General features: G+C 39.0%; 1 protein-coding gene across 1 annotated transcript in view; it reads right to left on the minus strand.

The window, feature by feature from the left end:
- Positions 1 to 25,172, minus strand: part of mlphb (melanophilin b) — a 33,905-nt gene continuing 8,733 nt past the window's right edge. Inside the window, exons 3-15 of the mRNA XM_057852010.1 lie at positions 18,113 to 18,334; positions 16,139 to 16,284; positions 9,592 to 9,633; positions 9,315 to 9,370; positions 9,108 to 9,200; positions 8,103 to 8,238; positions 7,782 to 8,032; positions 7,153 to 7,230; positions 6,806 to 7,060; positions 5,059 to 5,208; positions 4,910 to 4,978; positions 2,515 to 2,563; positions 1 to 1,712 (exon numbers count right to left, since the gene is read on the minus strand). Of these exons, the coding sequence (XP_057707993.1) occupies positions 1,663 to 1,712; positions 2,515 to 2,563; positions 4,910 to 4,978; positions 5,059 to 5,208; positions 6,806 to 7,060; positions 7,153 to 7,230; positions 7,782 to 8,032; positions 8,103 to 8,238; positions 9,108 to 9,200; positions 9,315 to 9,370; positions 9,592 to 9,633; positions 16,139 to 16,284; positions 18,113 to 18,334 (1,597 nt within the window). The 3' untranslated portion in view covers positions 1 to 1,662. The remainder of the gene's footprint in view (positions 1,713 to 2,514; positions 2,564 to 4,909; positions 4,979 to 5,058; positions 5,209 to 6,805; positions 7,061 to 7,152; positions 7,231 to 7,781; positions 8,033 to 8,102; positions 8,239 to 9,107; positions 9,201 to 9,314; positions 9,371 to 9,591; positions 9,634 to 16,138; positions 16,285 to 18,112; positions 18,335 to 25,172) is intronic.

The following is a 25,172-nucleotide window of genomic DNA, read 5'->3' on the forward strand; positions in this document are numbered from 1 at the left end:
ATCAGCAGATAAGTGACAGCCATTTGAATACTCCAAATTATTGAATAAACAAGGATAATGTGCCAGTAATACTTCACACCAGTCAGTCTGCCCAAGAAGACAAAAAATATTGAAAAATATCTGAAATACGCAGGTCCTAGGCCACAAATATGCAGTGGCTAATTTTAATTTTATTAACTAAGACAAGCAAATTTATTGCATGTCATGACATAAAATCAGTTTCATCAAAATGGCATGGAATCATATCAAAGTGCGAACAGTGTATACTTAAAAACAAAAATAAATACAAATATCAGTAAATGTTATTGTATATTGGTTCATTTGTTTTAGATGAACCCTACTGTTGTGTTATGGATCAAACTGACCCTTGTTAATAGTTAAATAAAAACAAACAAACAAACTAAAAAACAATCATATCTGCTGTCCTTGTTTTTCTCTCATTTTCTAGTATAGGTTTAAAAATATATTAGAATTTATGTAGTATACTAAACACAACTGTTTCAAAGAATATTTTTAAAGACCAAGTGTGAAGTAAGGTTGGCCAACCATGTTTTGAATAATATCAATGGCTAAACAATTATAAGCATATTTTCTCGGTCTGCTTATGATCAAGGATTTGTAAAAAAGTAAGTGTGATTTTTGGATAGATGACTGATGACTTTGTCAAAGCAGAGCTGCCAACAGTTGTGGAATGAACAGTACAAGGTAGCTACGTTAGCCGAAAGGTAACTCGAGGCAAAACCCCGATCGTGTTGTGGAATGAACAGTAAAAGCTAGCGACGTTAGCCGAAAGCTAACTCGTGGCAATCCTCAATCATAGTTGTATTGAGTTCATTTTGCCTACACTTATAAATTCGTCAAAACTTTTCTTTTATCCCAGGCAATAGTAGGTGGTTATTTACCTGACATGTTTCGGCGAACACTTCTGCCTTCGTCAGAGGATCCGAAAGCGGAAGTGTTCACCGAAACATTCATTCATATCAGCTAAATAAAAGCTAACGTCGCTAGCTTCTACTGTTCATTCCACAACATTATCGGGGATTCGTCAAAACGTTTCTTTTATCCCAGGCAATAGTAGGTGGTTTATTTACCTGACATGCTTCAAATCATAAAAATAATAACAGCCTATATCTTACCAATCTTGGAATCTCAATGGGTCTTGTCTCCATTCCATGTCAGGTAGTCTGGGCACATTGTTTGCATCCTGATTAGCGTCTGGCTAATACATATACGGTCCAACATAAAATTCCAACCTCCTCCTCTTCCTCCAGCTCTTCAAAAACTTGGATCTCCTCACTTGCGCTCGATCTATCGCTTATACTGTTGTTTGAATCATTGTTTGAAGGGCTTTGTATGGTGGCCGTATGGAGCGCTGCCATCGTTGTTCTCGGTGTGACGTATCACTTCCAGGTTCGTCCCCTTTCAGGCTCGAACTTAGGAAACGTGATTATTTTGTCAAATATACAACATATAAATTATTTTTTCATGCTTTATTTGTTGGATAATGTTTAATTACATTCATTGTGACCCTATTTGGCATTTTATGAAATTACTTCACATTTGGTCTTTAAGATTCAACATGCAAGTTATAGAAAAAACTTTGAGTGTATCATAGAAACAAATTTAATGGAGGGATTGTGGACTTGTTTTTTGCTGGGAATCTCACATAAGGCTTAGTCTCCTCCTCATAGGTCCAGTTTCATTGCCGATTTCTGCAAGAACAGAGACAGAAACAAATTTGACAACAGCACTGATCTGAAGCGAATATTGAACGGTAAGAATTCTGAGGCTAGCAGAGGACATTTGAGTGGTTATATTTCTAGATTTAGGTGATTTGGAAGAGGGTTATGCTGGGATTGTCGTTGTGAGAAAGTGAATTCCTTAATGATTGGAGTCAATCTGAAATCAGCAACACAAAGCCTGATTGGAAACCAGCTGCTACCGGCGTGATGCACCTCCAAGAGAAGGTTTTATTTCCGTGAGAAGATTATTTTACTGACTAATAGACCAAAACGGCTGCAGTACGGAAATGAAGCTTTCTCAGTCACTTGCATCACATGGAGGGGACATACCAAACATTTTGCCCTGGTCTTCTGTAAGACCCCTGCACTGGTCAGAGAGCCCCTGTAGAGGGAGTTCCTTGCAAACGTGTCCATCAGGCCTAGAAATATACAGCAACTACATGGTACATCCTGGTGTTTCAACAAGTTAAAATGATCTTCCTGGTGGTCTAGTCCAAAGATTTATATCTACAGGTTAACAGCACACACTAACTATATAAAACACACTTTTTTTCCAGGCTTAAAGGCCCTTTCACTCAACCCTGATGGGAATGGTATTCCGGATAGAACATTTCCATCTGACAAGAAGCGCAAAGGACACATTGTTCTTGTAACACACAAAGTGGTTCAATGCGTTCTCTAAATTTAATGATGTTAAGATATTTTGGGGATATTTTTGTGGAGAACAAAGCTCCTCTAGATCATGCTCAAAGCTGCAATTCTTAGTTCTTACTTGTGGGAAAGTGTTGGGAAAGTCTTCTCTTTCTGAGCTGGACTCCAGACTAGAAAAGATGAAAGACATCAAAAAATGAGAGGAACACACACAAAAAACTAAAGTATAGAACTTACACCCCAAAACCATTTTTGATATATACAGTTTTGACATGCATCTTTTTGAAAACATTTTTTAGACCTTACTTATAAATATGTGCATTTTAGAAATCAAATGTGACCCCATGAGTACCAAAGTTTTCCCTAACAAGTAAATAAAAACCTTAACCATCCACACTTAACCTTCTAACTTGGACCCTAACACTATGACCACCTTGTCCGCTCCCTAAACATCTCATCAGCACTCGATGCCCCATACTGGCTAACGTGGAACCTAGAGGCAACAATAAGTCCGGATTTAATCAAAGTCATTCATCGGCCTTGAGACAAATAAAAATAAAAACTGGGTTCCGACGATCAATGCGTATACATCACCTGAAAATACTGTGAGGAGCAGAAGTATTTGCACCCCTTGTGATTTTGCAAGTTCACCTACTTAGAAAATAGGTAGAGGTCTGAAATTTCAAACAAAGATGCATTTCCACTTATAGAGACATAATCTAAAAAAACAAAAAAATCCAGAACTCACTTTGCATGATTTTTTAATATTTTCTTTGTAATTTATTGGGATTCATAAGTATTTGTACCCCTGAGAAAATCATTGCTAATATTTAGTGCAGAAGCCTTTGTTTACAATTACAGAGGTCAGACGCTTTCTGTAGTTATTCACCAGGCTTTCACATATGGAAACAGGAATTTTGGCCCATTCCTCCACATAAATCTTCTCTAGATCTGTCAGGTTTCGGGGCCGTCGTTGACATACACCAAGTTTCACCTCCATCCAAAGATATTCTATTGGATTGAGGTCTGGAGACTGGGTAGGCCAATCCAGAACCTCAATATGCTTTTTACGCAGCCACTCCTTGGTCAGCTTGGCTGTGTTCTTCGGATCATTGTTCATGTTGGTAGATCCAGCCACGACTCATATTCAAGTCTCTTACTGAGGGAAGGAGGTTGTGGCTCAAAATATGTCGATGAATTTCACCATTCATCCTCTGCTTTATACAGTACAGTCGTCCTGTCCCCTTTGTTGAAAAGCAAGTCCAAAGCATGAGGTTTCCACCCCCATACTTCACAGTGGGGATGCTGTTCTTGAGGTTGTACTCATCCCTTTTTTTCCTCCACACACGACGAGTAAAGTTTGCACCAAAAAGTTCTACTTTGGTGTCATCTGACCACATGACTTTCTCCCATGACCCCTCTCCATCATTCAGATGGTTAATGGCAAACTTCAGATGGGCGTTCACATGTACTGGCTTCAACAAGGGAACTTTCTGAGCAATGCATGATTTTTAACCAGTGGACCATAGTGTTCTACTGACAGTAGCCTTTGAAACTGTGCATCCAGCTCTCTTCATGTCATTCACCAGCTCCTGCTGTGTAGTTCTAGGCTGAGCCCTCACTTTTCTCATCAGGAGTGATGCCTCACGAGATCTTACATGGAGCCCCAGTCTAAGGTAGATTATCAGTCATGTTCAGCCTTTTCCATTTTCTAACAATTGCTGCAACTGTTGATTTATTCTCACCAAGCTGCTTTCCAATTGTCCCATAGCCTTTTCTAGCTTTGTGGAGGTCAACAATTTTTCTCTGGTGTCTTTCGGAAAGCTCTCTAATCTTGCCCATGGTAGCAGTTGGATTATGACTGACTGTGAGGTTCCACAGGTAACAATTATGAGCTGAAACAGGTGGTGGGTGGCTGATTACTCATGGGGTAGGTCTGCATAGAGAGACAGTCTTTGTAAGGGAGCTACACTCCATGAACTCAATCTCCGCCAGGCTGCCACAGTCAAGACATAGCACAGAAAGGAGAGAAAAACTACTACCCATGAGGCCACACCACATTCCACCTCCAGTAACGCATACCCATGCCCACAATACTTCTGCTCCTCACTGTACCAACCAACTTTGATTCTGATCCATCAACAAATAATAGAAGAGTAACAATTGTAATTAGTGTTTCAACCTAGAAGAACAAGAACAAAGCCAGTGAGACCTAGAGCCCTCCCTATGGGTGTTCTTAAAAAAATGCTGCCAAATGCAGTCACTTAGTATGCTAGGTAAAGAAGTCTGTTTGGAAAACTTTGTTTTGGTCTGAGGGGTCATTTCGTAAACAAGCTTGACATATGAATAGATGTTTCTTGTCGACCCCCCAACTGGAAGGCTTTTGGTTTTGCACTGCAATATCCTATTGTGTATAACAGACCAGGATTTATTCTCAGACACAGCCGATTGTATGCCTCTCCCCATCGCAAACCTGGCTCAGTAGGAGTTTGCAATAAACACCGCTGCGTCATTACCTTTTGTCCTTTCTCCATTGGCACGCCCCCAGGGTTAAGAGCAGCAATCTTATTCTCAATGTATGACACCTGATGATAGAAAGCAGGACTGTAAATGCCGTGCTAATATTCGGGGGATGAAAAGATTGGATGGTAAATGTTTCCCTAACCTGGGTTTGGGTGTTCTGTACATCAGCAGTGGCTTGGGCTATTTTGTCCTGCAGCTCAAACAGTAATGCTGTTGAACCTTTGAAGCTTGACTTTGAGCCTTCTTCTGTGCTGTGCCACTTATTCTCCAGGCTTTCAGTTGAATGGCCTGTCTGGAAAAATAAAGACCAGGCAAAAAGCTAAATTCGTATATTTCATGAGGTTGGGAGGTCAAATTGGATCCAGTCAAAATTCTGGTTGATGTAGCGACTGTCCTCCCAATGGGTCATAAGTGTTATGACTGGAACTTGCTTAATCCTTTAACACCTAAGCCTATTTTGGCCGAATTTGCATGCCTTTGATGTTGCCTTTATATTTCAAAGAAAAAATTGTTCACAATGGCCAGGTTGGGTCCCTTTTTTCAGGACACCATAACCTCCATGTTCAAACTGTTGTTTTCTTCAATGACCAATTATAATCAACATTTTGGACGCAAAAAGACAAAAAAAAAATCCCCAAATCTTTTTTCAAAATTTGTCATGTTGATGTCCCATTGACAACCAAACACGCTCGACCAACCGTTTTGAAGCTTGATAATATTTATTCAACTTGTTAGCATAAACATTCAATAGAAAAAATAAGACTAAATAGTTTGATGTTTGACATTTCAACACAATCAGCAGGTACGGTCATAGGCGTTTTTGGCCTTTACACATACTATGGTCAAAACAGGTTATATACAGTGCAAAATAGTAAGAAATTAAAAAAAAAAAGGGGGGGGGGAATTATATATATCATCTAACACAAAAAGGGTTTAGAGGATATCTCTTTGTGAGGTTAGGTATTGTACCCATCACCTTATCAAAAGTTTATATATACAATCAAGCTTCTTGAACACACACAGCTATATACAAATTGAAAAGATTGATAATTAAGAAAAAAAAATCAATTATAACCTTGGAAAAAAGTATTTAAAAAAATAAGGACAAGTTGTTCAGTTCAATTTTTTCAGGCAAGCGACTCAATAAAGTTTTTTTTTTTTTGCGACTCAATAAAGTTTCCTCTTGAACAGGACACGGAGCTACGTCACACACGTCGCACAGCCCACTCTTCCACCGTTTGTGCACTGTCACTTCTATTCGCCAAGGCGCCGACTCATCCGAAGAAAACAACGACAAATATGGCTCATCCTCTTCCTTGAGTTAATGAAATAATGCATTAGCTTGTGCTAAATTTAGTTTTCGATAAATTCCGCACGTTTCGAAGTCGCTCGCTCAATCCAACTGGCCGGTGCTCGCTTCGCACGCCTCCCTTTCCTTAGGTGGCGCCTCGCTCGGCAATGTATTAAAATGTTCACATTAAGTTCGTCCTTCTTGACCTCACAACGGCTCTTAGGATATGTAGTATTTCGTGCTGTTTTCAGTTTTGAAAAAGGACAAGAAATGATGGAAATATGCAGATGAATACATGGCCCATGCAGCGTTTTAATGCTTATTTATGAGTGCAATAAAACTATAAAACTCAAATGACATTATCTCCCATTTTATGTGGTCGATTGACTTCGAATAAACACTGGTGTGGACATCAACTTCCGCACTTTCAAATGAGAGCAACCAGCGGCACGCGGGTCACGTAATTACAGCGTGACGAGGCTTCAAAGATGATATGCGTAAACACGTCACCGCCGACACGCTTGGTGTTAAAGAGTTAATCAGGAGTTTCTTTTGTTAAACTTTCTCTTGTCGAACTTTTATCTGCAAGCAACCCTACCTTTTGTGAGGAAGTGGGCCGGGAATGTTCTCCATTAGACTTTTTGTCTGCTTCTCGACTGCTCACTGTTGCTGTCGAGATTTCATGGAAGGAGAGTGATGGGTTGGAGTCCTCCTCGTCAGAACTCAAGCTGTGGTCGCTTATGTCACCCGCCATTGCGATTAGCTTTTGTCTGAGTTGATGCTCTTCAATGTCAACATCCTCCCACCCCAAAAGAGGAGAGGCACCCTCTTGAACTTGAGGAGCATCAATGTCCTGCAAGTAGAATAGTCAGCATCCCTTTAGCTAGAAAGTCACAACAGAAATTGTAGTTTGTTCTTCCAAGAGAAGCATTATAGAATATTTACCGGGTCAGAGGTCAAAGTGACCTGCAGGCGGCTTAAAAGGTTTTCGACGACTGACATTCGTCTGTTCAGATCAGTGATCTGCAGAACAAGATCATGAAGGATGAATGAAATATAAAACTACAGACACGATAGGGGAGGCATGGGAAAAAAAGGTTCACAGTTCTGAGGTTGGGGTTTCTGTGGATTTTGCGTGTCTACTAGATTATATGTTCACCCAGAAATTCCCCTCTCGCTGCTTGCTGTTCAAGAGGTCGTTTAAGTACGAACGGATATTGCTGCCAGTGAGAGCTATCGTAACAATCTCTGATGACTGACAGGTCCACATCTGCTCTGGAATCAGTTTCTGTTTAATATGTGCTACCCAACTCACAGTGAGATAAATTAAACATAACACAAGATATACAGTGTGGAGAGGGGCTACTGATCGCTTTTAGCAGTAAAGTGTGGGTATTCCTCTTACATCTCTTAAAACTTCAAATAAAAGACAAAGTTATTGTCTGTCTACATGTGCAATGTGATTAATTGTTAAATCCCACTTCTCTTTTCACAAGTCAACTGCGGCTCTAGCTCAATCCTATTGAGGACAAATGGCACAGAAACTGAATGATGGATTGTGAAGGTCTGTTGACCTGTGGTGGCTGGTTGGGGTAGTTTAGGCTTTCCTGGGAAACATTGTCACTGGGTCCCAAATGAGACTGGTAAACTGGGTAGGCTTGGCTGATGACATCGTCGTCATCTGAGTCATCATCATCAGGACACAGAAAGTAGCTGCTGCCACCTCCCCGGGGACCCCCTGCACTCCCGCTGCCACAAGAAGAGTAGCTGAGCTGGGACATGCAGCGAGATGGAACGGTTCGATTGTCCGAGTACACAAAGTCACCTAGAAAAACATTTTAATTCATACCATCTCCAAAGACATTTTCATCTCACACTTTTTTTCCATTGTTTACCTTGCTGAAGAGACCAACCATGTTGAGACCCAACATCCAGGCCTTTGCGTTGCTCTTTCAAAAATGGATGAAAGATGGAAGCCATGTCAGACTCCCTTACGCCACTATTCATTATGATGTGATCAGAACTCTGAATCTACAAGAACAATGTGAGTTATGAAGTTCTTGACATTTAGCTATTTTATCACACCTGTACAGCAGAAAGACGTAATCGTTCCTTTGTCTAAGGGGCAGTTTACATGGTGACGCTCCAAGAATATGACAAATTTCACGTGTGCATTTACAGTGGGGAGAAAAAGTATTGGATACACTCACAATGGGAAAACCCATTGGCAGTGTATCAAATACTTGTTCTCCCCACTGTATATGGTTCCTTCTCCATTCGAACGATGTCGCAATTCCGTGTGAAAACGATGTAGTATTCATGCCAGGCCCTAGGTGGCAGTGCAGATTTACAAGGTGACAGCCAATGATGCACTTCCTTAACACCAACAACCTCCTCAGCCAGGAACAAAACATAACCGCCCACTCCAAGCAATGGCATTTGTGTTTTGCTCCAAAAGGCACATAAATGCTAACGATAAACATATTTAAGCTAAAAACATTATAAACAACAATAAATTAAAGCCGATGTTCCACCATTTTTGCTGTTTTTAATGTGTAGTAGCAGCGCTGCTCACACCCAAAGTGACGTGTGGGAGTGCTGACGTCATCGGTGCAAGAGCTTTTCATTTATAAGGTTGCAGATCAAGCCCCGCTATTAAATCCTTCCACTTTGGAGCCCGGAATCATAGGTTTGCGTCTTTGATATCACCATATAAAGGCAAGGCCATTCCGCAACACAATTGTTGCGTCTTGGTGTCGCAGCATCACCATGTAAACTGCCTGAAAGTTAACGCATCAAAGTTTTGATGTATGAGTGCCATAATTATTTTTTTATTCTTGTGAAAAACGTGTTCAAATTTGAACAGGAACACAACACAAATATGGCTGTACAGCACATACCTGGTGAGAGTATCTCCTCGATTGGGCAACATAGTGGCGATCCAGGCCAAAATCAATAGGGTCAACTGTTAGACGCCTTTTGTTTTTTTTCATCTGGTGGGAACGGAAGGAAAAACAGAAAAATAATTCATTTTATTAAGTCAAAATATAGAAGAATAATTGAAGAACACCATGACTTCTTACTTGTGTATTCTGAGTCTCATGTACCTGATTATAGCATTGCGAATCACTGGCATCCATACAACTGTCTTCAAATCCAAGGGCTGGTAGAGGAAATGCTATGTTATCAGTGCGTGTACAGTACATTTTTTAAAGCATTTGATCAAGATCTGACCTTGTGATGTCAAACCCCAAATCTTACAATTGCATATTAAGGGTGCTGTCAGTTTTAATTTGTCTCGTTTAAAAAGAGAACCATATTCTCGGAATTTGGAAACACTGATATTATAATAAACGGACATATGATCTCTGCTAATGGACTTACTGTGGACTTCAGGGTTGCTGTGTGTGGTGTATTTGTGAAGGCCTAATGAAAAAGGAAAAAACGGATGGTTAACAATGTATGTGTGACTAAACAGTCACTGTCTTTAGCGCTAGTCCATGCCATGCTGCCGCAATCAACTCTCCTTGTTAAACAACTTTGTTGAAATAAAAGACAAATTAAAATCCCTCTGTGTTTCTATAAGATGACACCCTTCAAGCTTTTGGAACCCAAAGGACCACAAAAGAAGGCTTACAACACATAATCACACTGTGTGAAGTCATGCAAATTGCATTTAATCCCCCGTAGTCACATGAACGTCTGTTATGGAGCAGCCGGTGATCACTGTAAAATTCTTTTAGACAATCTAATTGGACTCAATGCAATTAGTTTTTTGTGTTTTGTAACCATTTCAAAACCGATTGTATTTAAACAAACATTACAGAAGTTTAGCTTTTTTTTGGAAGCAGATCGTATCATTCTCAAGCCGACATGTGACTGGATGATCACAAGGTCTGCTCAGCTAAGCCCTGCCAACCGACGCTCACTCTGCATCCTTTCCCAACTGTGTGAGTCAGTCTTAGCGGTACCGGGAGACAGCTGCATCCTCATAATTCACTCGCATATCGATGATCTCAGAAGGATGCTTGGTCTACAAGCATGGGCGTTACTACGATATGTTGGTGAAGCTTTGAAAAGTTCATTAAGTTAAGAAAGGGTGCAGAAATGGAAATTGGAGTGTCACAACTGAATGTCTTTTAAAAGACCTGTAGCCATTCTTTTTACTTAAGGGGACTAAATGAGATTTTTTTTTCTTCAAGAATGCCACCTCTAGTCAAAACATGGTATTTTGATTGATATTGGACTTGTGAAATAACAAATGCTGCCTTCTGCTGTCCACCAAAATGAATGTCATAGCAGTTCTTAGAGGAGATCAAGAGAGTTCAAGGAGATTTATTGTCCGAGTATTCCTACAGCAAAATTTTGCTGGCACTTGGCCACACTGCTGAAAAAAATACATCTCGCCTCTACGTGTTTTAATGATCTATTTTTTTAATTATTATTATTTTAAATAAGAGGGAACACTTTTGATAGGCAGGCGCTTGTGGTGTTTCACTACGAATCATTCATGGAGCCGACAACATCAAACTTCTCTTACGTAAATTAGGCCATGGATGGGAATTATCTTGCTTTTTCTGAATCTGTTGCCATCATTGCTAACGTTCCCAGGTTTCTTTTCTGTTCCTTCAACCTCAAAAGAACTGAAAAGCCCTTTTTAAAGCCTTATTATGTGTCATGTAGTCATCTGACAAGGTTGAAAAACTAAGTAAAAATGTAAAAAAAAAACACAGTAGCATAAATATGAGAACACTACACACTTTTAACTATAGTAACAAAGTATTTGTACTTCATAACTTCCCACCATCCGGTTGATCCCGAGTGGCAAGAACATGCGAAGTTTCCAGAGGACAGGACTAAAGCATATAAAAAGCTGACAATGTGAAGCCTGATCCAAGATAGAGACACGACTATGACTGTGGCTGCAGCTGCGAGGACCAAGAGTAAGGGGGAACAGGAAAAGATGGAAAAGATTAAATCCCATCAGAGTTTTGGCAGCCTGCTAATGTGTGACTTGTTATCCCAAAAAAACCTGACTCCATGTCAGAAGAATGAAGACCCTCACGCAAATCACTTTGGCTTTTTGGAGGTTTTAGCTCCTTGAGTAGCTTTTGTCATCCCCCATTAAGATTTCTATAAGTCAGGAATTTACCTGGAGAAATGAACAGATTTTTGTCCTCTCATGGCTTTTCTTTACAAATGCACAAATGAGTTTAATCTCACTATTGTGCCATTTGTCATGGTGCTGCTTAGCCAATGTGAAGTTTCATTACTGCATCCAGCTGTTAAATAATGTCACACATTGGGGCATGTCTTGTTGTTTAAGTGAAAACAGACTCCTTCCACATAATGTGCACTGAACCTCAGAAGAACATCATGGGGGACTACAGTATGTAGAGCAGTTCAAAAACAAAACAACTGTGTTCCATGGGTGTCCTCTGGGCCATAAAGTCTGGACAATCCCCCCGGAAAGCAGACAAAAGGACCCGTTTGGGGATTCTTTGAATCCTAAACTTAAACCTGCAAATCTGCTCATTTTCCAGCAAGCAGGGGAAAAAGTTTACATGTTCCATCTGGGGCTCCTTGGAAAAAACGGCTGTTTGACACAAAATTACCCTAATTCAAAACCTCAACACGAACTGCAAACTCTCACTTGTAATTCTGAGCCTAAACCCATCTTAATCCAATCAAAATCTGTTTGTAGAGTGACCAAAGTGCTTTAACACAGACTCTAAAGGGAGGCAACATTACAGAAGCTTAAAGCAATGAAACCAACCAACAAAACACTGAATAACAAAGTAAGAAACTAATAAACCACCTTTGAAGCTCCCAGCTCTGGTGCACGGACAGAGATTAATAATGTAAAGGAGATTTGAGGTTTACCATTAATTCCTAAAGTTGTATATGGACCATTTTCTTTAACTCCTGAGTGGGTGTTGTTCAAAATGGCATTAAAATGATAGTTTTACTAGAATATATTCAGTATTTTACTGATAACAGTCAAGGGTATGCAGGGGTTGGACAAAATAATGGAAACCCCTTAAAAATCAACATAAACGAATTAAATATGGTGTCGGTCCGCATAGGTGGAGTTTGGCTTTTGGGGCAGGGGGGGGCACAACATATGGATGGCCCCAAAACGCAGTGTCAGCAATAAAATTAACTTACAAGAATATTTATAAAAATAAGTTGAAAATGTTTTTTTTTTTTTTTTTTCCCATCATTCTTGAGGGGAATTCTAAATTAGGCTGCTTAGGACAGGTATACTTTTCACCAAGATTGTCATCCATTGAATATGGCGCACCCGCCCCTGTCGTGCCAATGTAGTTACCCATGTCAAAAATTGTATCTCCCTGGCGGAGCCACTGCGCTCCAATGATTTGCTTGATTTTTGTGTTATTGTGATGTAGTTACCGTATCTATGATGTTTTAAAACATGTTCCATCCATTTAAAAAAACTTTTTTTCTGTCGTATAACGTAACATTTGTACTGAACGTAAAAAAAGGCAATGTTTTACTGTTTTATTCGTAGTATAACCCATAACTGTTATTACTGTAATTCAAGTCCTGTATGGAGTTTCTTCAGTTTAATAAATGTCGATTTCCAAAATATAGAACTGTGGTTCTTTTCTGGCTTCAATTAATTGTTTATGTCGACATAACTCATAACTAATGTGTGTATGTGTGTGTGTGCTTCCGCGGCCAGAGGATACAATTTTTGACAGGGATAACTACATTGGCAACTACACCAGTGGTGGCTCTGTTGTACAATTAGCGTCTTTAGTAGGGCAAATTCAAACTCCGCTCACCATTTTGGGGGTGCTCTCTGGCATTTCATGGTCCACATTTTCAATCCTTGGTTCAGTAGTTCTTGTCGTGTTTGAAAGCTTAGGTTTGAAAATATTTCATATATCCATCTTGCCTCTTCGGTCATTGGATGGTTATGGCTAAGCAAAGCAAATGACTAGTGCTAGTCACATGATCTGTTCGAAAAAAAAATTTGACCCATTTTAAAAATATCTTTTTTTGTTCATTTCATTCATTTTTTTTGTTTGTTTTAATCCTTTACAACTTTTATAGACAATATTTTACCGGAAAACTCTCCATTTTAAAATCATAAATAGGAAAGTCAATTACATGCAATGACACTTTTCGGCCACCAGAGGGGGGCCTGCCCCCCCAGCCCCCTTAAACTCTGCGTACAGTGGGGAGAACAAGTATTTGATACACTGCCAACATTGGCAGTGTATCAAATACTTGTTCTCCCCACTGTATGTAGGTCCGCCTTTTGCGGCAATTACAGCCTCAGTTTTTCGAGGTATTGATTCATACAACTTGTGAATTGCTTCCAAAGGAATTTTAAGCCATTCTACAGTTAGCTAACTCTTTTGGAGACGATGGCGGTGGAAATCAACGTCTTAACTGAATCTCTAAAACTCACCATAAAAGCTTAATAATATTAAGGTCTGGGTATTGTGCCAGCCGTACAAGATGCTCAATTTCATTTGAATGTTCCTCATGCCATTCTTTAACAATTATGTTGAATGACTATGATGCCAAAATGTTAGGTGTTATTTTGTCCAGCCCTTATACTGGACTGTCTCAGAAAATTAGAATACACAATATTCTAATTTTCTGAGACAGTCCTGTACATTAATCCACCATTTAAAGCAGGGGTGTCCAAACTTTTTGCAAAGGGGACCAGATTTGGCGTGGTAAAAATGTGGGGGGCCGACCTTGGCTGACGTCCTTTACATAGAACAATATACAGGACTGTCTCAGAAAATTAGAATATTGTGTATTCTAATTTTCTGAGACAGTCCAGTATATACCCTACCTCCTGTTGAAAGTCACCTAAGATAGGCCCCAGCTCCCTTCTTACCTTGAGTAAGAGTGGCAGAAAATCAATGGACAGTTTCTGACAATGAATTACAAGAAAACAACTGCTGGATCTGGTTGTCAACCGCACTCCAAAAGAGAGCACTATATACAGTGGGGAAAATAAGTATTTATTCAACCACCAATTGTGCAAGTTCTCCTATTTGAAAAGATTAGAGAGGCCTGTAATTGTCAACATGGGTAAACCTCAACCATGAGAGACAGAATGTGGAAAAAAAAACTGAAAATCACATTGTTTGATTTTTAAAGAATTTATTTCCAAATTAGAGTGGAAAATAAGTATTTGGTCACCGACAAACAAGCAATATTTCTGGCTGTGAAAGTGGTCTAACTTCTTCTGACGAGGTCTAATGAGGCTCCACTCGTTACCTGTATTAATGGCACCTGTTTTAACTCATTATCGGTATAAAAGAGACCTGTCCACAATCTCAGTCAGTCACACTCCAAACTCTACTATGGCCAAGGCCAAAGAGCTGTCGAAGGACACCAGAGACAAAATTGTAGACCTGCACCAGGCTGGGAAGACTGAATCTGCAATAGGTAAAACGCTTGGTGTAAAGAAATCAACTGTGGGAGCAATTATTAGAAAATGGAAGACATACAAGACCACTGATAATCTCCCTCGATCTGGGGCTCCATGCAAGATCTCACCCCGTGGCGTCAAAATGATAACAAGAACAGTGAGCAAAAATCCCAGAACCACACGGGGGGACCTAGTGAATGTCCTAAAAAGAGCTGGGACCACAGTAACAAAGGCTACTATCAGTAACACAATGCGCCGCCAGGGACCCAAATCCTGCACTGCCAAACATGTTCCCCTGCTGAAGACAGTACACGTCCAGGCCCGTCTGCGGTTGCTAGAGAGCATTTGGATGATCCAGAAGAGGACTGGGAGAATGTGTTATGGTCAGATGAAACCAAAATAGATTTTTTTGATAGAAACACAGGTTCTCGTGTTTGGAGGAGAAAGAATACTGAATTGCATCCGAAGAACACCATACCTACTGTGAAGCATGGGGGTGGAAACATAATGCTTTGGGGCTGTTTTTCTGCAAAGCGACCAGGACGACTGATCTGTATAAAGGAAAGAATGAATGGGGCCATGTATCGAGAGATTTTGAGTGAAAATCTCCTTCCATCCCAAAGGGCATTGAAGATGAAACGTGGCTGGGTCTTTCAGCATGACAATGATCCCAAACACACAGCCAGGGCAACAAAGGAGTCGCTTCGGAAGAAGCATTTCAAGGTCCTGGAGTGGCCTAGCCGGTCTCCAGATCTCAACCCCATAGAAAATCTGTGGAGGGAGTTGAAAGTCTGTGTTGCCCAACAACAGCCTCAAAACATCATTCCTCTAGAGGAGATCTACATGGAGGAATGGGCCAAAATACCAGCAACAGTGTGTGAAAAGCTTGTGAAGAGTTACAGAAAACATTTGGCCTCCGTTATTGCCAACAAATGGTACATAACAAAGTATTGAAATGAACATTTGATATTGACCAAATACTTATTTTCCACCATGATTTGCAAATAAATTCTTTAAAAATCAAACAATGTGATTTTCTGGGGGGATTTTTCACATTCTGTCTCTCATGGTTGAGGTTTACCCATGTTGACAATTACAGGCCTCTCTAATATTTTCAAGTGGGAGAACTTGCACAATTAGTGGCTGACTAAATACTTATTTGCCCCACTGTAGTATATCTACAATATCTTCTTTTCCACTTGGTAACAACTCCCAAACCCCCCAGATTGTCATTGTTGCCTGCCAAATAGTTAGAATCACCTGCTGTTAGATTAAGTCTCTCTGCAGAAAGACCGTGAAAGTGTTTACTGAGTGCCTGTCCATTATTTGACTTCATGCAATTTTCACACGGATCTGTAATTTCAACAGTGATTAGTTGAACTGTGTCTCACTTAAAACATAATTCCCTGTCATAATTCTGAGGTGTAGCCCAGACCACTGGGATATAGACTCTAGTTCATTCAAGACCTTAATGAAGACAAACAAAATCGGTGAATAATGACTACTTACTTGCATCATCATCATCGTCAGAAGAGTGCATGTGCTTTCCACTGAGTCTTTTGTAGAGCGATCGCATAACCTTGGCACTGCCGAAACGCTTAAAGCGTGCCTGCACATTCTCGTGGTACCATTCTAAGGTGCCAATCTTGAGGACCCTTAAGGATAAAATACACAGGGTCAAAAATCAACAAGGAATGATCGTTAAGCAAATAGAGCGTCTGAAAGCACGGCTGGCTTCTGTTGTGGTCAAATTTTCCGCTAGTTAAGCCTGTAATATCTAATCTATTGTGAAATGATATCGTGAAATGAGTTTTACCCTTTCCAGATTCTGGGTGAAAGATTTTATCAGCTAGTATCTCAGAAGTAGATGGAAATGAAAGCCAGAAATAAGGTTGGAAATGCTTTTCAGTCTTGCAGAATGCATCAGACACACAAAGTGGATTCACCAGAATGTATTTCCTGAGTGAAGTTCATTATCTATCCTGAGAAAATCTAAACTCCTACAAACCTACTCAGTGCAAATGGCCATTACTGGTGAATTTCAGGGCTCCTTCTTTGGTCAAAAATGGGCCAGGGAATTCTGCCCAATAGAAAGGGAGCAAAGATAGTTGCCAAGCTTCTTTAGTATGCTAGTTATGTTTAAAAAAAAAAAAAAGTATTCAACACCAATTTTACCAAACCACATTAAATTTGGTGAACATGCAAATTTAAAAAAAAAAGGTTCTTGAAAAAGTCTCAAGGACCCTTGCCTGAAATTGAACTGGATGTCTATGGATCTCTGACAATATCCTGATATGGAGTTACCTAAATGAGCACCAACTGAACTTAGTTACACCAAATAGGTGATGCTAAATTGCTGGACATACTGTAGCATGATGTCAAAGATTGATGATTGTTGAGGATTTTTCAGGAGAAGGCTAGTGGGAGGTCCCGATGATCAGCGCTTGCTGGTTTGAGTTTACATTACACCTTCATGCTTTTACCAATAGTGTATCACAATCGTGCGACAAGCAAAGTGCAAACAACCAGAGGTGGTTAGAGTAGTCAAATGTTTTACTCAAGTAAGAGTTGCATTACTTCAAAATACTATTACTCAAGTACAAGTAAAATTAATCATCCAAGAAATGTACTCAAGTACAAGTAAAAAAGTATTTGGTGAAAAGAATCTTCAAGTAATGAGTAACACTGTGAGTAAATGCTTCCTATGTTTGATTTTTTTTTAAACAATGGTATTTTTATTCAGCGCAAAGTTATCAATATGAACTGTTATTATACTTTGAAGAAGACTGTAACCACCTGCATAAACATATTAAGCCAAAGAAATGCAAAAAAAAAACAAAAAACATTGAATTCCATTTAGAAAAAGAAAATATAGAAATGAAGCATCATTCGTTCAAAGAGCATGAGTGCCCTCTAGCGGAGAAAACATATTTCTTAAATTTAAAGGATCATATCTCCGGTTTTCCGTGGTTAATCTGTGCCAAATAACTGGGAGAGAGGTTAAAGTCTGCGCTTTCCAGTCAGGTTGACTGCGGCGCTCTATGTTAAATACTTAATTTTTTACACTCCTTGAAAGACGCCATGTGATTAAAAAGGCCGGCGTGATCATAGAATGGCAAGCTTGAGTCTGATTGGAATAATGGTGTCATGTGATTATTGTTGGGACGTCTCATTTGTGAAATTGGTAGCGCCACTGCTGGAGCCTCTTGCAAAAAAAGTAAAATCTTGATATGTAGAATAAAAAGGAAAAATGTAACGACAAGTGAAGCCTAAAGTAGCGGAGAAAGAGTAGCGTTTCTTCTTCACAAATCTACTCAAGTAAAAGTAAAAAGTATAAATTAGTAAAACTACTCCTTCGAAGTACATTTTTTCTCAAAAAAGTTACTCAAGTAAATGTAACGTGTTCCTACCCACCTCTGCAAACGACCATAATGATTTCCCGGTTTTCCTGGCAAAAGAGATTAACTTAACAACATTTCTTACCTGGCCATGTGACAAGGATCACACACCCATCCGTGATCCTTTTTGTTGTAACGGCTGCAGGAACCGCATATGTACAGCTGACAGTCCAGACACTGACGCTTGCTGTTGACCAAGAACTTGAATGCTTTAAGACAGCGAATGCAATGAGATGCGGTCAAATTTGTCCAATGACCCAGCATCTCTCTCTTACAGTCTTCTCGCTCAATCTTGGTCTTGAGCTCTCTAGGGAGGAAGAAAGCAAAAACCTACTGGACTGTCTCAGAAAATTAGAATACACAATATTCTAATTTTCTGAGACAGTCCTGTATATTGTTCTATGTAAAGGACGTCAGCCAAGGTCGGCCCCCCACATTTTTACCACGCCAAATCTGGTCCCCTTTGCAAAAAGTTTGGACACCCCTGCTTTAAATGGTGGATTAATGTACAGGACTGTCTCAGAAAATTAGAATATTGTGTATTCTAATTTTCTGAGACAGTCCAGTATATTGACTGATAGGAAATTGGAATGTCATATATCTACAGTATGAATTCCTGCCAGTAGGAAACGCTGAAGATTCTCTATAAATCAGTGGTCCCCAACCTTTTTTGCACCACCGACCAACAATGTGTGGCAAAAAAATGATAGTAAACATAAAATATTCGTTTTTAGCCTCCACGTGTTATGTGCAGGGAAAATGTCACTCACCATACACTGACTCAACCGTTTTTTAACAGCGGCCTCTCCTAAAACTTGTCGGCAAATATCCGTAATCGCATCCATAATGAGTTCTTCTTCAATTGTGAAAGGTTTCTTAGGTTTAGCAATACGTTTCGCCATGAGGTATGATTCTCTCAGTTCTTTCGCTTTTGTTGCCTCGTTTGCTAGCTTTTAGCCACACCGACCGCTGAACACGGTCAACAGCAGCCAAAGTTACTGTTTACATTGACTGGCGCTGGGCTGCTATAGGTGTGCAAATAGGCCTGTCGCGATAACAAATTTTAGTGTGCGATAATTTATCTCATAAATTATTACGATATGCGATATTATTGCGCCCCCCACCCTCCCAATTTTTTAAAAAAATAACAATTTACAATGACACAGTGAAAATACAGTATACCGGTATATTAATAGATCAAGTACACCCGTATAAACGTGATAAATATTTACTCTTAAATTCAAAAATACTTGACTACTATAAGGAATCACAAATAAAAACAATAGACCATGCCTTTTAAGTAAAAGACAACAATATTAATACCGCACAGAAACAGAATAAATGTATTTTTAAAGAAAAAAAGAAAATTGCACTTAATAACGTAGGCATTTAGGCAAATGAAAACTTTTCCCCTCATAGCTTCTGCAATGGTGTTCCATAGGGATGCAACATTACAGTTAAGTCACGGTTCGGTATGATTTTCGATACTGGGGACATAATTTTCGATCCGATTCAATACATTTAATGCTCTGAAAAAAAAGGAAAAAAAACCTTTTTTTTTTTTTTTTTTTTTTTTTTTTTGCCAACGAGCAAAAATTAAATTGCCATCATATAAACATGCATTTTAGTGCATAATATTTATGTGCTTACTTATAAAAGTGCTGAGAACAATCTTTACTGTTTGTAAAGTGAGGCGGGGCACACTGTTGATTGCTACAGCTCTCTTAGCAGCTAGGTTTACTACATGAGCAAGACATCCTATTTGTGGTCCGAATCCATCAGTGTCACGTACTGAATTAATAATATTTGCACCATTATCCTTAGTAACTGGTATGGATTGATTTGGCCTGCTTAACTTCCATTCAATCATGGCGGTTTATAATTAATCGATGTACTTTTTGGACTACGTGTCCCATAATCCCTCTGGGCTCACGTAGCCAATGGCATGGGACATAGCACATCTAGTTTGCCATTTCATGATATCTAGTGTGCGCGCGCATTAAAAAAGTTAGCAAATGCCACAAAAGTCACGTCTGCTCATTACTGCACAACACCAGCATATGACAATCGACTTTCAGAAACAGGAAAAGCAACAATGTTTTGGCAGACTTCTTTGTAAATATCCGGTGTTGTGCCGAAAAATAGCCGCCCCGCGTGAAATGGCACCCCTGACGGGAGCGCCCACACGTCAACAACACCGGCGCGCTGGAGATGGTCCGCAGTCAAACCGAAGCACTGACACGGCCAGTAGGTTATACGTTGAACAATAGGACATAACGGGAACGATTGGCTCCGGCGCTATTTTTTGCCAGACCTGGAACGAAGATGCATTTTGCAGAGTTGGTAATAAGGAATCCGAACTTTTAACAGCATGTCTGCCGCACGCGCGCACGCACGTGCACGCGAGGCGATAAATCGCAGCGGAAAAATTACCGCCTTCATTTTTATTAATCGTGCGATAAATGGAATTATTGCATATTGCGACAGGCTTATGTGCAAACACCCTAGTAATTGCGGCCAACCACTAGATCTATACATATCTGGTGATCTATACAAATCTTTACTCGGATTAGTTTATAGAGTACACAGGGATATTGATGCGTCAAGAGCTACAGGCCAGATTGCAGTCGTTAATAAATTAATTTATTTCTCTGCGGCCCTGCAGCAAATACGCCACGGTCCCGGTACGTGGCCCGGCGGTTGGGGACCACTGCTATAAATGATCAGTGATTACATTTTAAGGTGACTTAATGGATCGCAATTGGACTTTTAAGGTTGTTTTGAGAATATTCAAAGGCATCACGGTAGTTTAATAACTAATGCCTGTGATTATTCTCAAGTTATTAAACTTCCTCCTCTCAGCAACAAAAATAATAAACACTCAACCCGATGTTTTTTTACAGTAAGGATGTTTGTTGTTTCTTGTTTGCTTTCTTTCCTTCAAAAAACCCAGAGTTGGTCTTAACAATATTCAGTGTACTTTTTTTTTTGCTTTGTAAATACTTCCAGTAACTAAATAACTTTAGAGCCCATTTGGCAAGTTGCTCTTCAAACTACAGTGAGGCTTTATACCGAAAAGTCTTGAGAGTTTCAGCAAAGACCTACTCAAACAAACACGTCCTTCCCCTGCCTTAGTGTGACTTGGCGGCACTTCTTTTATGAATGACTTCAGTGCTTTGAGCAAATGCGGCGTGACCTGAAGCAAAATGTGTTGATTATGTGAAATGTACTGGCCCCAAAAGTTAAGAAAGGGAACATAAAAAAAAAAAAAACTACAGGGAAGTAGTCCCAGACATGAGAAATTGCCTTATTAGGTGGAATCTGGCAGAACACCCAGGAAGGATGAGTGGATGCTTGTTTTTCATTTAGCTTCCCTTTGGGGCCAGATTATTAGCTCATTGCCCAGATCAATAGGTTAAACGGAATACACTACTTTGTTAAGATCATGCTAAACCTCAACGGATTTGGCTGCTTACCATGAATAATCAAGTAACTTTGGCCAGATTTGAAACATCAAATCCCACTCAAATTCAGTAAACAAGATTTGATTGAATTATTGAAATGAGATGTATTATGCACACTTCATGAGTTTCTCCATTTTTGTTTTTTTTACTTGGCTTGCATTAGGTTTGGGCCAGCAATCTGATTGGGTTTATTTTTTTATGCCACTTTAGGTTCATGTCATGAATCTGACAACTCAAATAATTTTCTGGTCTTTTTAGGATCATGGTGTTAAATAATTTGGAAGCCAAATGCCTGTTTAAATGCAGTCAATAAGCATGATTGCATGGTTGAATACAGTGGTAAGATAATAAACGTTTTCAGGATATAATAAATAATCAGAGCTAAACTGATTCAAATGGATGTCACTGTCAATGAAAGACTTAAAAAAGACTGAGGGGAACAAACATTTCATGATAACAGTGAAAAGTAGTGACACATTTTAAGAGTTGGGTCGAGTAGTCAAAAATTTGACTCGAATAAGAGTTGCGTTATTTAAAAATAATATTACAAAAGTAAAAGTAGTCGTCCAAAAAAATGTACTCAAGTACAAGTAAAAAAGTATTTGGTGAAAAGAATACATAAAAACCTGTTTTTGTTGGATTTTTTTTTTTTCTAAACAATGGTATTTTTTTCTTAACACAAAGCTATCGATATGGACTGTTGTTATAATGATACTGTACAATAACCCATTACATAACCACATTAAGCCAAAGAAATACACCCCCCCAAAAATAAAATAAAAATCATTGAATTCCAACAAAAGGGGGAAAAAAATACATATATGAAGCATTATTTGTTCAAAGAGCATGACTGCCTTCCGGTGGAAAAAATAGTTCCAAGTTCGACTAGTGAAGAGTAAACTATTTTAAACTATTTTTTAACTAAACTAGTTTTTAAACTATTTTAAAAATGACAAGGATCATATCTCCGGTTTTCTGTGGTCAATCTGTGCCAAATAAAAACTGGGAGAAAGATTAAAATCTGCGCTTTCGAGTCATGTTGAGGGCAGCGCTCTATATCAAATACTTCATTTTTTACGGTGCTTTAAAAACGCCACATGATTGAACAGGTTGGCGCGAAGATAGAACGACAAGCTTGCGTCTGATTGGTATAATGGAGTCATGTGATTACTGTTGCGATGTTACATTGGTGAAATTGGTAGCGCTACCCCGGTAATAGACCAGGCACGCCTCTACCCTTAAAATAATAAATCTAATATGTAGAATAAAGAGGAAAAATGTAACGACTCTTGTGTAGCCCAAAGTAGCGGAGTAAGAGCTGCGTCTTTTGTTTACAAATATACTCTTGTAAAAGTAAAAAGTATAACTTTGTAAAACTATTGTTAGAAGTTCATTTTTCTCAAAACGTTACTCAAGTAAATGTGACTGACAAACAAACAAAATTTGGTGGACATCCATCACCTTAAAAATCTCTTAATACCCCAAACGTAAAACTGAACAGGGAGTTCTACATGTCTACATAAAGCAGACATTTTTTTGCCCCAAATAGCCTTAGCAGAACCTCCAAGACCAGATTTGCCAACCAACATGAAAATGGGTGGATATGCCTATAAAAGAATGCGTAGAAAAAAAGTCTCAAAGACCCATGAGAGTGAAGAAGCAATTTATGGCAAATTGAATACAGGTAGTACCCGGGTTACAAACGAGTTCCGTTCCTACGCTGGCTGCGTAACCGCGTAAGTCGGATTTAACCCTTCAAGTACCCCTAAATAACCCCTAAATCTTAAAATAACTATCCAAAAATATATATTATACATCATTGTACTGTCCTCGCCATGACATAGGAGCTAAGTCCTTGCTAGAAAGCTAGCTAAACTGTAATCTTTCCCCTATCTCTCTCACTTGGCTGAGCGACTTCTTTGTGGAAACAAATGCGCTCTTCCTCGTGTGTGCCTGTGTGCACTTCTTCGTGTGAGCAAATGCGTTGTTCTTCGTGTGTATATGCGCTCTTACTCGCGTGGGGAAGTCCAACCTGCTCTACACTTCCTGCGCCAAAATAAAAGCATGCATCACAAAACAAAAGTCAACATTATAATCAAATACACATTTTGCCAAAGGGCAGAAGAGTCTAAATTAATAAAATTTAAAAAGTTTTTAAAAAAAATAAAATAAATAATAATAATGAATAAGATACTGTGAGTTACAATAAGGTACTGTTTATGCAACTAAAAAAACAACAACAAAAAACTGTAGACAAAATGGCGGATGAGACTCCGGCGTTGTAAAGTCGAAATCATTTTTCATTGAAATGTGTCCATTCAGAAGCATTGAATGATTGAGTGAGCTCTCAACAGTCACTAAAGAGATCTCAAGTGATTTAATTTTGACATCCTCAGATATCAGTAACTGCGCATTTAAGTACTATGAATGATACTCTATCGAAAGTGACTCTAGCATTGAAATATCAGGAGTGAGACCATCAAGCAGTCCTTATCTTTAATTTTTGATTCAGAGCAGGCAGTTTTTTTCCGCTTTGCCGGCAAACTTCCAGCATGTGAATACATCAACCAAACGCTCACTTAGCCTCCAACAGCTGTAAAGACTTAAGCAATAGATTGTTCCCAGACAAAGTGGTCGTCTCTCTGTCCTTTTTGTGTAGATCAGTGTGTTTTGTATTCACTGAACAGAGCGAAAGGCCTTGGAAAATGGTTTATTAAAAAATTTGAACTTTGTTCAACAAAATGTTTAAATGACTTCTCTTTGTATAACACATATCAGGTTGCATTTCTCTTCTGGGAGTAGGCAGGCATTGATAATGTGAGTAAACTAGTGTAAAATCAGTCTCTCGTGGTCAAATAAGTATGTTATTTTACCTCCTGATAGTATATGAATAGTACAGAAATCATAACAAAGCCAATAAATGCAATTCATGGTTAGATAATCACCTCAAACATGTACACTTGTAGAAGCAGAACTAATACAGAAGTTCAAGGGAAAACGATACATAAATAAAATGACTAACAGTGTTTGATTTTCATCCAACTGACATTTTGCCCAATCATTCCAAAGATTTAAGACTTAAAATGCGTATTTTTTAAAACTGCATTCGAGCTGCTTTAGCATCACATGGAATCATGATGGCGGAAAAGGGCGTTTCGATTAGACATGTGAATTCAATCTGGCCCACCCCGCAGGTTTTCAAATTACAAAACCATTTCCACTAATTCACATGGAAGAGTCTCATCCAGAGTTTAATTCAGAACGATCACTTCATGGTCAGACAATTATGCATGTTTTTTTAACCTCTCTAGCTTCTGTTTTTATTTCATTTGACCAGAGATATTGGATAATGACCATGTTGGACACCCCCTCAAAAACATACTGCATCTTTTTTTTTTTTTTTTTTTTTCAATTTTTAAAAAATTTCTTTTTACTGTAGCCCAGTAATTTGTTTTATTTTTTTAAGTTTCAAGACAATTACTCCGATTAACTTTCCAGTTTTTCTCCTGACCATTGCTTGTTATTGTTGTTGTCATGATTAGACCCCAAACTATTAAAAATATAGTCTTCAGATGTAACGCCCCTAAAAAAGCTGTCAGCCACATGTTTCAATAATTTTCTTCACATGACAAACATGTTGCGTATTAGATACAGATGTGTATACCTGAAAATATTTGAAAC

The sequence above is a fragment of the Corythoichthys intestinalis genome, chromosome 12, assembly GCF_030265065.1.
Source record: "Corythoichthys intestinalis isolate RoL2023-P3 chromosome 12, ASM3026506v1, whole genome shotgun sequence".
Taxonomy (NCBI): Eukaryota; Metazoa; Chordata; class Actinopteri; order Syngnathiformes; family Syngnathidae; genus Corythoichthys; species Corythoichthys intestinalis.